At 36.1% G+C, this 13,709-nt stretch overlaps 1 protein-coding gene across 2 annotated transcripts in view; it reads right to left on the reverse strand.

Annotated features, from left to right (window-relative positions):
- Nucleotides 1-13,709, reverse strand: part of LOC136833484 (DNA ligase 1-like) — a 440,466-nt gene that overhangs the window by 107,978 nt on the left and 318,779 nt on the right. For both annotated transcript variants that reach the window (XR_010851484.1, XM_067095699.1), the window contains exon 2: nucleotides 6,345-6,480. Coding sequence is in view for 1 of the 2 variants with exons in the window: in XM_067095699.1 (XP_066951800.1) it covers nucleotides 6,345-6,480 (136 nt within the window). In the remaining variant the exon portion in view is untranslated. The remainder of the gene's footprint in view (nucleotides 1-6,344; nucleotides 6,481-13,709) is intronic.

A 13,709-nucleotide genomic window follows, 5' to 3' on the forward strand; every position in this document is an offset into this window, starting at 1 on the left:
CGTTGTCCTGCTTGCGACTGGTTTATACTTGCCGACATCCCATCTTCATACCAGACAAATAGAAAAAGCTTCAGACTGACGACCAAAAAGAATTAATGACCGAACCAACCTTGTCAACATAAGTAATGTCTATGTAGGTAAAAGACATGAGCAACGACGATGTACTCAAAATGCGGATAATTCAGACATTTGCTTCTACCTTGTCATATTGCTTCATACAATAATTTACTTTATACAGTTCCAGATACATATCTTTCCTTATATTGAGACTAGTATCTACAATTTTTTTAAATTATGTATTACGCTCTGTATACACTCACTCACACATACATACCTACATTTTTCATTAATGATGGGTATCCTTGTAATGAGGAATTAAGAACGCTCACAATATAAATGAATCGTCCACATGGGCATATCGAACTCTCAGAACCCCATTTACCCGATGAATATGGCGCTCAAATCTAGTAAGGTCAGCGATGGCTGTCGTCTGATTTCTAAGATATTTAGGCCGTCAGGCCAAACACTGAGGACTTTCTGTCATTCAGCGCTTGAGCCACTGAAAAGAGTGAGCGGTTGAACAGCAAGACAAAAGAGATCCAGATACTAAAGGAGTTGAAGTACAAGGATTTGAAGATGGAACTTGCAGAGAGTCGCACAGCTGTACTAAGAAGTAATAATTAGACAGGTGGACCGCAAGATTGAAGACAGGAAGCGGGAATGGAGGTCAAGTAAAAGACTAAAAAGTGGGTGAGGCTAGGGGCTGAAGGGACACTGCAAACACCCTTCAGTAATGCCTACAGTGCTCCACGTAGGTGCACTGGCAGCATTAAACTCCTAAGAGAGCGGTGGGGATCGTGAGAGTTAAAACTGTCGATTTTCTGTTGCTGCTGCTTTACAAAAATTCTCATAATGAGGTTCTCAGCGAGATGATCATGATGCCGATGATCCTCGTGGTGATCAGCGCGTACGGAAAAAGTTGAGAAAGTTTCGTTTTCTTGCTTTCATAACATGTTCTTGTGTTGTGCAACTGTAAGCAAAATTCATCGGAATATCACATATATATATATATATATATATATATATATATATATATATATATATATATATATATATATATATATATATATTTATAATATATAATATATAGTATATATATATATATATATATATATATATATATATATAAAGGATACAGGCAGGACAGCAAATCAGTCAGACATATCAAGGATTGAGGGCAGTGGAAACAAACTGGTACATAAAACATCTTTATTTTTGCCGATGTTTCAAGACAACTAGTCTTATTTTCAAGGCTGCAATAAAAGAATAAATATTGAGAATACATATAAAATATACAAAAATCTCTTTAAAAACATTTGTACATAACCATAGTTCATGCGTTGCTGCAGGTACCAACCTATATAGAAGGGAGAAGGAGGGCGACTGGAATACGGGCAAGTGAAAAGCAAGGAAGACGGTTACGACAGGTAGAGAGGGGTGGAGAGTTTTGGGCATTCAACAATGGTACTGTCTGTTTGATAATTAACGATTCCAGAATAGAGAGTGCTAGCTCCGGAAGAGGCCCTTGTAATGATTTTAAATTGATCGTATTCAATGTTATTACCACATTTTTGGCATGCTCCTGATATTTGAAAAATTCAGGATGACTTAGTTTATTGCCCGTTCGATAGCTCACACCTTTGTGAGAATCGGCGCGAACCTGAGAAGTCTTTGGGTGCAACCCACGTAAGTTCCTCGAGAACACCGAGGACAATCATATTTATATACTACCCCAGACGTCATAAAGGTCGCTTAAACGGTCTTTAATACTGAATAAAGAACCAATTTTCACGGGATTCTTTGGAATTAGATTAATTTTGACGGCTCCATAATGCCTAGAAATAATTTGAGAAAGCTTTTGGCTAAAAGTTTTATCATGTACAAATGGAACACTGGCATAGACTTCAAGTTTGGGAACAGTTGGAATCTTGTACTTTGGCATGAAGTTGTCCTCTAATATTTTCCGCACATATTGAAAGAATAAGTTTGATGGAAAATAATTGTTGGTGAAAAAACAATGTAAAAATTGTATTTCCTTATTAAAAACATGCCAGTTCGAGGATAAATGGAAGGCTCTATATAAAAGAGTAGACAAAGCATTTAGTTTAAAATTAAAAAAGCAGCTACTATAAAAGTTGGATCCTAAACCAGTAAAGTGGTTTCCTCCAAACACTCGTGTTAAAACAGTCTGATTCTCGTGAAACTGAGACATCTAAAAGGATAACTTATTATCCTGTTCAACTTCAATACTAAATTTTATATTCGGATGTCTACTGTTAGCGAAATCGAGAATGCTTCAGCATCAGACCGAGATCTAAACAAGGTAAAAGTATCATCTACATACCTTTTGTAGAATACGGGGAAAATACTGAGAGGGCAGCTGTCCAGCAACTGCTCCTCGAAGTGACACATAAAAATATTTGCGAACGTTGGGCCCAGAGGGGAACCCATCGCCATCCCCATCAATTTGTTTAAAAAGTAGTGTTATTAAAAATAAAGGCAGTGTCAGCACAGCAAGTTCAAGGAATCGTCTAAAATCATCGGAGTTAAAATTATGGAATAAGGTATTAGGATCGGAAATAATTTACGCATAATAATGTCAATGGTCTCTTCAACAGGAACATTTGTGAATAGAGACTCGACATCAAGGCTAGCCATAACTAAGTCTGAGTCTTGAGGGAGAATGGCGTTCTGAACAAGTAAGAGTTCGTCAACGTATATTCATTTCTGGTGAGAGGTTCTAAAAGAGGGACCAGAAATTTTGCCAATTTTAATTAGGGGGTGTCGGAGGCTGAGAATAGGCCTCATAGGAACACCTTTCAAGAATAGTTGTCTTGAAAGTCGGCAAAAAATAAAGATGTTTTATGACCAGCCTGTTTCCACTGCCCTCAATCCTTGATATGTCTGACTGATTTGCTCTGTCCTGCCTGTATCCTTTATTTGGACCTTGATGTTGGAAGCGGTTCACTTTCCACCATGTCGATTCGCCGTCTTGTTTCTGCCGTGTTCGTCTGCAGGTTGTACTAATGTCCACGAATAAATAAGAACGTAAATATGGCCTCCCGTTGAACTAGAAAGATGTCGCCGTTTCTCTCTATTCTCTCTCTCTCGCATGATAGTACCTTTTCTCCAATACTGCCAGCTGAGCAACACCATCCCCAAGTTCATTAAATTTAAACTCTATCAGTATTCACTGTACCATACTATCTATATACTGATACCACCAATGAAAGAGCCATGGAAATTGATGTAAAAGATAAACTATAACCAAACTGTCCAATTTCTATGACACCTTGTACCAACCTATTACGTAGCATTCTTTCCATTATTTAATTTTATCATTTTTAAAAACCTTGTTAATAAAAATATTCAATTTTTTATCACTAAAGAAAGAGTTCACCAGAAAAAATTAAAAAACTTGGGCATTACTATTCCTACTTTCAATAAAAACTGGTACTGTCTTTAATTTTCAAATATGTGTTTTAGCAGAAGAATTTTGCTATCACTTGGTTATTTTGCCTACCAAATTGAAGACCTTCATATTCCAGATTCTTTCCAATTTGGAATTCTTTTCCACAGGATGTTACCACTAAATGCTAATATAAATAAAGTTCAAATAGAAATTTCTCAGTTGGCTCAAAACATATCGGTCGTTAACAACCTGCTGGACTCCTTTCTTCCAGAAGTGATTTGGAAATCTTGAAAAACTGCTTAAACGTGGATATTATCATAACTCGACCAGTGTATGTCATTCTGATCGAGATGAATATTATAATAAAGTTAATACTATTTTAAGTGCCAAATTTCAGTCACTTAGGAAAAGCAGTACCATTATTTAAAATCGAGGATAAAATAAACCACACAAAAATCATTTAAAAAGAATAAAGCTATTTCTGAAGAGGTATATCAGTCTCTTTTAGCACAGGAGAAAAGGTGTCTTATATGGTCTGCGTAACTCATAAGGAAGGTTTTATGAGGATTCCTGACAGCCTGTACACCCCCTATATATAAATTGGCAAAATTTTATCCTCTTTTTGAACCTCTGTTATGAATACGTTGACGAATCTTACTTACCTCAAGAAGCCATTCTCCTCAAGACTCAGACTTAGTTATGGCTAGCCTTGATGTCGAGTCTCTATTCACAAATGTCCTTGTTGAAGAGACCATTGACATTATTATGCATGTATTTCCGTTCTAAACGTATTATTCATTTTAACTCCGATGATTTTAGAGGGATTCCTTGAACTTGCTGTGCCATTTTTAATTTTAATAACACTGGTTGTAAACAAATTGATGGGATGGCACTTTCCTTAGCCCAACGTTTTAAATATTTAAGTCACTTCGAGGAGCCAGTCTACTGGACAGCTGCCCCTCTCAGTATTTTCCTTTATTCTACAAAGCACGTAGATGATACTTTTACCTTGTTTAGATGGTTTCAATGCTGAAGCATTTATCGATTTTTCTAACAGTAGACATCCGAATATAAAATTTAGTATTGAAGTTGAACAGGATAATAAGTTATCCTTTTAGATGTCTCAGGTCACGAGAATCAGACTGTTTTAACACGAGTGTTTGGAGGAAATAACTTTTCTGGTTTAGGATCCACTTTTATAGTAGCTGCTTTTTTAATTTTAAACTAAATGCTTTGTCTACTCTTTTATATAGAGCTTTCCATTTATCCTCGAACTGGCATGTTTTTAATAAGGGAAATACAATTCCAAATCAACAATTCTTTCCATCAAACTTATTTCTTTCAATATGTACGGAAAATATTAAACAACTTCATGCCAAAGTACAAGATTCCAACTGTTCCCAAACTTGAAGTCTATGCCAGTGTTCCATTTGTACTTGATAAAACTTTTAGCCAAAAAGCTTTCTCAAATTATTTCTAACATTATGGAGCCGTAAATTAATCTAACCAAAGAATCCTCTGAAAATTGGTTCTTTATTCAGTATTAAAGACCGTTTGCGAAATGACGATCAAGTATATAAATATGATTGTCCTCGGTGTAGACAACACATATTGCACCCAAAGACTTCTCAAGGTTCGCGCCGATTCTCACAAAGGTGTTTTATCGAACGGGCAATAAAGAGTCATCCTGAATTTTCAAATATCAGGGAGCTTTGCCAAAAAATATGGTAATTACAAAGGTGTCAATTTAAAATCATTACACAGGGCCTCTTCCGAGCTAGCACTCTCTATTCTGGAATCGTTAATTATCAAACAGACAGTACCATTGTTGAATGCCCAAAACTCCTCCACCCCTCTCTACCTGTCGTAACCGTCTTCCTTGCTTTTCACTTACCCGTATTCCAGTCGCCCTCCTTCTCCCTTCTATATAGGTTGGTACCCCAGCAACGGATAAACTATGGTTATGTACAAATGTTTTTTAAAGAGATTTTGTATATTTTATATGTATTCTCAATATTTATTCTTTTATTGCAGCCTTGAAAATAAGACTAGTTGTCTTGAAACGTCGGCAAAAATAAAGATGTTTTTATGTACCAGTCTGTTTCCACTGCCCTCAATCCTTGATATATATATATATATATATATATATGTATATGTATGTATATGTATATGTATAGTACATGTATATGGTATATATATATATATATATATATATATATATATATATATATATATATATGCATTTTATCACATCACCGTGATTCATATACAATCAGTAAGCTTACAAACGTCCTTTAATTCAATTCGCTCTACTTTCTGAAATAATATATTTTCATATATGCGAAGGAATTTTTAGTTGATAATAAGTTCTGTACAGTCCGTGAGCTCGAACCAGCGAGGACAAGAAATCAGGACTACAGTGGACGCATTAACCCGCGGCCCAGCAAGTGAGGTTAGTTCCCACTGTGGTCCTGAGTTCTTGTCCCATTGCCTGATTCAACTTGACGAACTTATTCCATATCACTAAAAAATTCTCCTTCGGGTAAATATATATGAAAATATATTAATTCAGGTAGGTAGAGCCAATTGAATATTAAAACAACGTTTATAGCTTACTGATTATATATATATATATATATATATATATATATATATATATATATATATATATATATATATATAATATATATATATAAATATATATATATATATTTATATATATATATATAAATATATATAAATATATATATATATATATATGTATATATATAAATATATATATATATATATATAGTGTGTGTGTTTATTGTACACGTAAGTAAATATCCCAGTTATAGATAACAGCCCACAATGAGACGAAGATAATACTCACAGCTTGAGCCAAATACGAAAATAAGAATATCCAGCAGGTCGCCATAACGAACATCAGTGCCAAGTGAAATCTGGAGTACACCGGCGTTGTTTTCGTGCGAACCGACGCCATCACTTGTTCAACAAATCGATGATATCTGAAGGTTAGACAGAATACTGAATAAGGTGACAATGGGCGTCATTGCAACAACCTCTCTCTCTCTCAACACATGTCCATCGGGACTTTTCTAAAAGAATTCTGTTAAAGTTTGAAGCATGCCTTTGAGAGTTTGCATTTCGGAAATGCTGGGATAATCGTATACCTGTAGGCGTATCGGCCTGCTGAAAATGAAGATTAAAGACACGCATCATAGTCTATGACCACTTAGCCATTAACTGTTCTGCCGGTACTTGCCGCTGAACATCTGTAGCAGCCATATGTGAAGTCCACCAGTGACGTGCTCTGAGTTTATTTTCCTTATTCTACTTCCCTATTATTTTTTTTATTCATAATTCATTTATTTCTTTGCGTATATCTCGCATCAGTTGATGATATATCTCTCTCTCTCTACAGACACACACACACACTTACTCACACACACACAAGGAATGTAAAGACAGCTTACCCTAATACTCCTTGGCAAGAAGAATGATCTAACAATTCACTGCTGTTTCGTGGTGCCTTTCCTGGTTACGGGAAGTAGATACTGAATGACTACTGGTGGTAGAACATTAGGTTACATAATATTAAGTTGTAATAATGTTAAAATACTTCAGGGGATTTTCGGTCAAAAATTGTGTGATAAAAGAGCACATTTATAGTCATTTCAAACAGTATTCTGTGGTTTTCTGTTGAAACAAAAATATTCTTTCGCGACCATTTAATCGGGGAGAGAAGAGTTTAGGTGGACAACAAATGTCAGTCATTATTTCGAATCTTGTCAAACAAAGCTAACTGTAGACGGTAATATCGAATATCAGATACAGTAGTTGGTGTCAGTAACTAAATCAGATTGTGTACAGTAAGTTCTCCAGTTAGGTAGTTGTTTCTGTTAACGACACAATATATCAGATACCTGCACATGCTCGATAGCATTTACAACCTTGGAGAAGGTCTTCAAGAAACTTTTGTGGCATATATATTGGAACAGCAGACTGGAGATGCTAAAAATGGATCCCCATCCGACATTCTGTGTGTGTGTGTGTGTATGATTGAAAGTTGGAACTTATCTGCATACATCAATATAATTTTTCAATTTGCTTAAGACATGCATTTTAGAATTAAAACAAAATCACCTGATCATGAAATACGACAAACTCATAAAGAAAACCTCTCCTCATTCGAGACGAAAACTTCTCTCGAGAGAAGCACACTCATTTACACTATTCACAAATTTTCAAATCACCCCAAACTAACCTTTGTGAGGTACACAAATTTTCTTCAACTTCAGTCCATTCTGATTTTAAAATCAGTACTATGCTTCAGTCACTAAGACCTTCGGCTGTCGAATACGAGCTAGTTCCTCTTATAATTCCAATTAAGTACTACTGTCCTATTCCTGGACATAAACAGTTTGTGAACGTTTCCTTACAAAAGTCATTCCATTTTTTCCCTTTAGACTTGACGCACATCAGTTTCCATTCATGTCAATGCTTTGATGCTAACAAAGATGGTCATCAAATAAAATATTTGTCTTTTAGCGATAACTGTACGACAATTTCGTTGGGTACTGTACGTCATTCTCACTCATATACCCAATGTTTTCATACACAGCGTGTGCTTGTATGGGCATTTACTCGCCATAAATATGACCCTCCCGAAAATATTCGAAATACCGAATCTTTCCGTTAAGCATCAACCTCACAGGCGGAAAATCTGGGGTTATTTGCATTTCTAGTAATTGAAGATTCTTCAAAATTCATGAAACAAAAAAAGCAGATCTCTTAAACGAACAAATCTTCCACGTGTAAACACCTGTGGCATAGGCTACATGCTGTTATGTTACCCTTGAACAAATGGAACACGACACAGTGCTGCTCTATTTAACTCACAACCAATTTTTTTCCAAGCCACGTTTGCACAGCACACACATCTGGATATTGACACGTGTGAGTCAACAACAGCATCCGCCCGTTACGGAATAAGTCTCTTAACTGGATTGGATACTGGCTAACTAATGTAATGTTCCGACATTGTTTGGCAGTTTTAGCTCCAACAAGGGCAGTTTAGGGCAATTGCCCTTAGTCTGCCCCAAAAGAGGGACATCTCAACTGCATTTGCCGTCATTGAAAATATATATTCATGGGGAATACTGGCCTAAAAGACACAAAATTCGATGAAGAACAAGTACCCAGTTGAAAACTATCCTATGGAGATATTCGCTGGGAATTCGTGCACTGAAAACATCCACGTAAATGTCAAGGGAGGTGCCTCAACCGGGTTTGATCAAATGTTGGAGTACTTCTAAATATAGCTGAAAAGTCGCTTTATACATTATATATTAGACGGTTTGACGCAGTTGCCATTGCCGGCTTACGAGATGACTACGCTGTTATAATTTTCATGCTCATATGTTTCTATGTTGACAATGCCTGCGTACACGATACGAGTCTTCCGAAGATAGTTTGCATGTGTTAGTTCGAATATGTTTCTGATGTAGAAGTCTTTGTGGTCCATTACCAATTTTATTTTCTACATTACACGCCTGAAAAGTAAGCTGAACGTACAAATCACATCATTCTGAAATCATCGCAAGCTTTCATTAAAAGTAATTTATTCTCTGGAATATTCTTATCATCTCTGTTTACATCAAATTTTGTTTTCAATGTGTCTACCTAAGAAGGTTCCGGTGCTTAAGCGGTCATTTGAGATCCAAGGGCTACTTTTTTACATTTAAAAAAGTGCATTGACTAATTCTGAGTTCTTCTTAGTCTTAGTAATAGCCTACCCTTCGTTAAAAAAAAAATCATATCTTTTGTCGAGAATTTCTCCCAACGATAACTCTCGCCCGTTGTTCTGGGCGAGGATACACAATCAAAAGACAGCGGCTTCGAACCAGCACTAGAAGATGGCGGCTACACAAAACATGAGTACGGATTCTAAATTTTATTACAAATAATAAACTATAATACAAAAAAGCATACCCAAGCTATTTAAAATTACGTTACTATGAACATAAAATTTACAAACTTTAAACGAACTATAATACAAAAAACGAGGAACAAAGGATGAATTTCTGGAACACGTGGCGGCTGAATCAAGGCACAAAAGTTACGTAAAGTTTGCTGCAAATTCACTGATATCGCTATTTAAAGAATTTTCACACCAGTTTTCAGTTATAAAACTGGATGGATGACTTAAAATATACATCATTATACCTTATGTTGCAGAGTTAGACGAGAAGAGATGTAGCAAATTAAACGTGAAAAAACTGATATTTCTTCGGTTGATGCCACTGAATACTAGCTGGGAAACCGGGTCATTTGAACGGAATAGTTAGGCTATTGTTGGTGTCTCAGGCGAGAGAAGGATTGATTGCTACATAGCCTAATGCTTGGAATTATGTGTTACTTCTTTCCAGTCTTATTTATCCATTTTCATTACAAATTGCTTATTCAGTTCCTCGGAATAAACTAAGCTATGGAAAGTGAGGGGACTGTGCGCAAATGCTTAGCCTTGTCTAACAGAACGAGTGTGAGTAGGCTATATATCTGATAGGCTATGCTTAAAGACTGTATCATTCCCCGAGTCCCATTATCTTACTATAATTACGTTTCCGTTATCAAGCACTAAAGTGTGTTATATAACGGTATCATTGAGGTTAGTCTGTCCACAAAGTCTTCATACTCTTAAGAAAGCCTTCCCATCATTCTTAGCTTTTAGTGTAATGATGATAAAATCATTGAAAACATTTTGTTATGAACATGGCGTTCTCTTTATGTCCGGTGTCGCAAGGGATATATTAGTTTAGAAAAAAAGTCAAGTCACTTGTTACAAAATGTTCCGAATTCGACTACTTCAACAGAACATAATGGCACAAAAGTGTGCTCAGTCGTAACCTTTCCCCTGTGGTCAGTCCATCGAAAAAATACAATATTTTTTATCACAGTTCAACACAAATTGTCCGAAAGCACTCTAATTATGTTGTGATTTTTGTTGATTATATACTTCTGTCCGGTTGTTCTGGAATGTACTGTATGAAAATACTCGTATAAGAAATCCCTTACATAAACTAATTCTGCATTACAAATCATTATACTGTGTTCTTCCTTTCGACAGATATTCAAAGAATAACTGTTAACTGATTACTAAATTATAGCTTTAATTGTTTGTATCAACCATATACCTTCTTTTCTTCCAAAAAACGTGAAATTGGCGTACGAACTAGTAGGCCTAACAAAGGTTAACGACGCAATCCCGACTTACATCAGAAGAAAACAAGATGGATTCAGACGAATTTCTAAAGCTCGAACAATGGAAGCAACAGTAACTTTCGGCAAAAAAAAATATCCTTGTTTCTAAACGTTTTCCATGTTGCATTCGGAGTTTAGAAGGATTTCGGCATGATTGTTTTACAGAAGGCTGCTGGCCTTGTGCCTGCATGGATTATGACATCTCCGACGAGCAAAGTTTGAGGCGACTGTTATAGACCTGAATTCCAATACAAATGTGTTCTTCGTTGACCCTGAAACCGTCCTCGTTAACGCTCCGCACGTCGTCTCATCTCCGAATGTGGCGCACGTAATTTTCAGTGCCAAAATCTTTGTCAGAACCGGCCAAAGGACGTTATCGCAAGGATGATTCATTTCTTTGATTCGAGACCAGTTCCAGCGTTTTGTTCCATCGGGAAAAGGGTAATCTCTCAATCTCTCTCTCTCTAAACACACACACATACACACAGTTTCCATATTACCTAATAAAACGATTTCCCTGCCCTTCCTCTAAGGCATAGGAAGGAAAGGGCATGTCACCATTTACAATGACTAAATTCTCATACAACTTCTTACTCACATAAGCTGAGACGTCACAAAGCATGGTGTTTACAGAACAAATATTGAAACTTCATCATATCCTTCATGTTTTCTGCAAATGGGGTGTCTTTGGACAAGACGTAATTTTCGTTACTGCTTTTATTTTGGTTATTCTATTTTTTTATTTATAGTTAATCATATTTTATCTTACGTAAAATGGTTGCGTACTTCGTTAGACTCTCTCTCTCTCTCTCTCTTAACATTACTAACCCAAGTGGTCGTGCTTACAGCGTTATCCAAAACCCACATGGACCCTACTATAGACAAATACATTATTGTCAGGTATACAAAAGCTTTGCCTTGATGGATTCAATATGATTAGACCACCAAACATCCAATATTCGGATCAGTCTTCATTCAGAACCAGTTTGCACTAGATTCAGGCACAAAAAATCTGTAAAAGGAAGTGTCTAGTCACCCATTCATCAATATGAGACTTCTTGCATATGTCGCATGAATAATTTGTTGCTTGAAAACCCATTGTTATTTCAAAAGCTCCCGCCCATCTCTGATGTTACGAATGTAGATAAACTCACAGTCAAAAAAATTATAGGGGAAGTCGTCGTAGACTGTATCTCTCATCCTGACGGTGAAGAAAGTCTTTACTCTCAGAGCAGTGAATGTGAAACGGCTTAGGCTTGAAGCTCAGATAAGAAAAGATTTTGGTTTAACGTTTATCTTTCGACACATAATCTGGCAATTCATTCGTCCCAGTCCCTCTCATTGCACCATCTAATGACAAGGTGTCAAATAGCCGAGAGAGGGAAAGATCGATTGTGCTCGGGCAGTGCAGCTGGTGACTTTACTGTATATCGAGCAGAACTCTCATGTTAATATTTGTAGAACACATATTTTATTTACTGCAATATTTAAACTGGTAGGATAAACTGTTATCTCAAAGGTGATTTTTATTGTTTATTGTTGTATATATCATCACTTTTCACAATTATTAAGCCACAAATGTCGTTTAATATCGAATTCGCTATAATTTGGGGATAACTTGCACCTAAAGGAAATTATAATTTTAATAATAATAATAATTAGGTTTCTGTAGTTTGACAATGAATATCATTCATATTGATTCTACTCTTCTCTGACGAATCCCGTGTGATCGCGGCGTCATTAAGGGAAAACGGGCCAAAAGAGATAACAAATATGTAGGGATTTCTATTGCTTGACAATTAAACGGCAAAACTTAGACGAACCTTCTGAAAAATAAACAGGGGCGTGCACAGACTTTCAGAAGGACAGGGGCTCAGGTGGAAAAAAGGGCACTCCCTCAGTTTTTTACATGAAATCTGCCATGTTTTATATGTGGCAGTTATATAGTAATACTGTATACAATATATATAAAAAGAAGAAATGTTGCAAGGAAAATTTGATCCAATTAAATTATTATTTCTGAAGAAGGAAAAGGGCAGGGGTTCAAGCACCCCAAGCCCCATTCCTCCCCCCCTCTCCCGCACGCCACTGAAAATAAGTAAATGTGAATCACTTGGTGTTAAAACTGTAAATATACGGCAATATGCTAAAGATGTATGCATGGTTGAATCGATTATGTTGCATCATAAAGATGTTATGCTGGCGAAGTTACAAAATGAAGGTTAATACGAAAAACGTTACTAAATATAAACCATTGGTATTATTGCATAAATCTGCAGATTATTTTATATTTTACAATTCGTTGCAATGTGCCAGACTTGTGACCTTCAAAGAGAGAGAGAGAGATTCTTGATTTTTCATAACATACATTTTGAAAAATTGAAGATCTCCAGTACCGCTAACCTAGGAAAATAGAAGAAAATGAAGAATACGTTGTCCCGAGTTATGGTATAAATCCATTCTCCTCTCTCTCTCTCTCTCTCTAATCAACGAAATATCTCAAGGAGACTCAAATGTCATTTGTTTAACCCGCTGACAAATGTCTTCACTCAAATGACTCGCCATGTATTCTTCACGGTCTTTGAAGAGAAAACATTTGAAAAACATCTTTGTTGACATTCCACTTTTTATTTCACGTTTCATAATGTCCGCCTATCTTGGACAGTCGTTGATGACAGATTTTTAAATTCACCATACTACCCTCTATTTCCGTATTTCCAAGAAACTTGTGGAACGGTGGGACAGTTTTCAAAATTCTTCACTCACAAGGAAAGACAGTCGACTCCTTCGTGAAAGTTGCTTGTCTGTTGCCTATTCTTGAATTTACTACTGCTGAGAATAATGTTCTCGAACGTTGCATTGTTCAACAGAAATGACTGAAGAATCAAAACAAGAACATTTATTAGACAAGTAACTCTTTATGAGCTAACTGGTGATATAGCTGATTGAAAATTAGCGAAAGTACTGATTATCT

Source organism: Macrobrachium rosenbergii, chromosome 51, assembly GCF_040412425.1.
Source record: "Macrobrachium rosenbergii isolate ZJJX-2024 chromosome 51, ASM4041242v1, whole genome shotgun sequence".
In the NCBI taxonomy this organism is placed as follows: Eukaryota; Metazoa; Arthropoda; class Malacostraca; order Decapoda; family Palaemonidae; genus Macrobrachium; species Macrobrachium rosenbergii.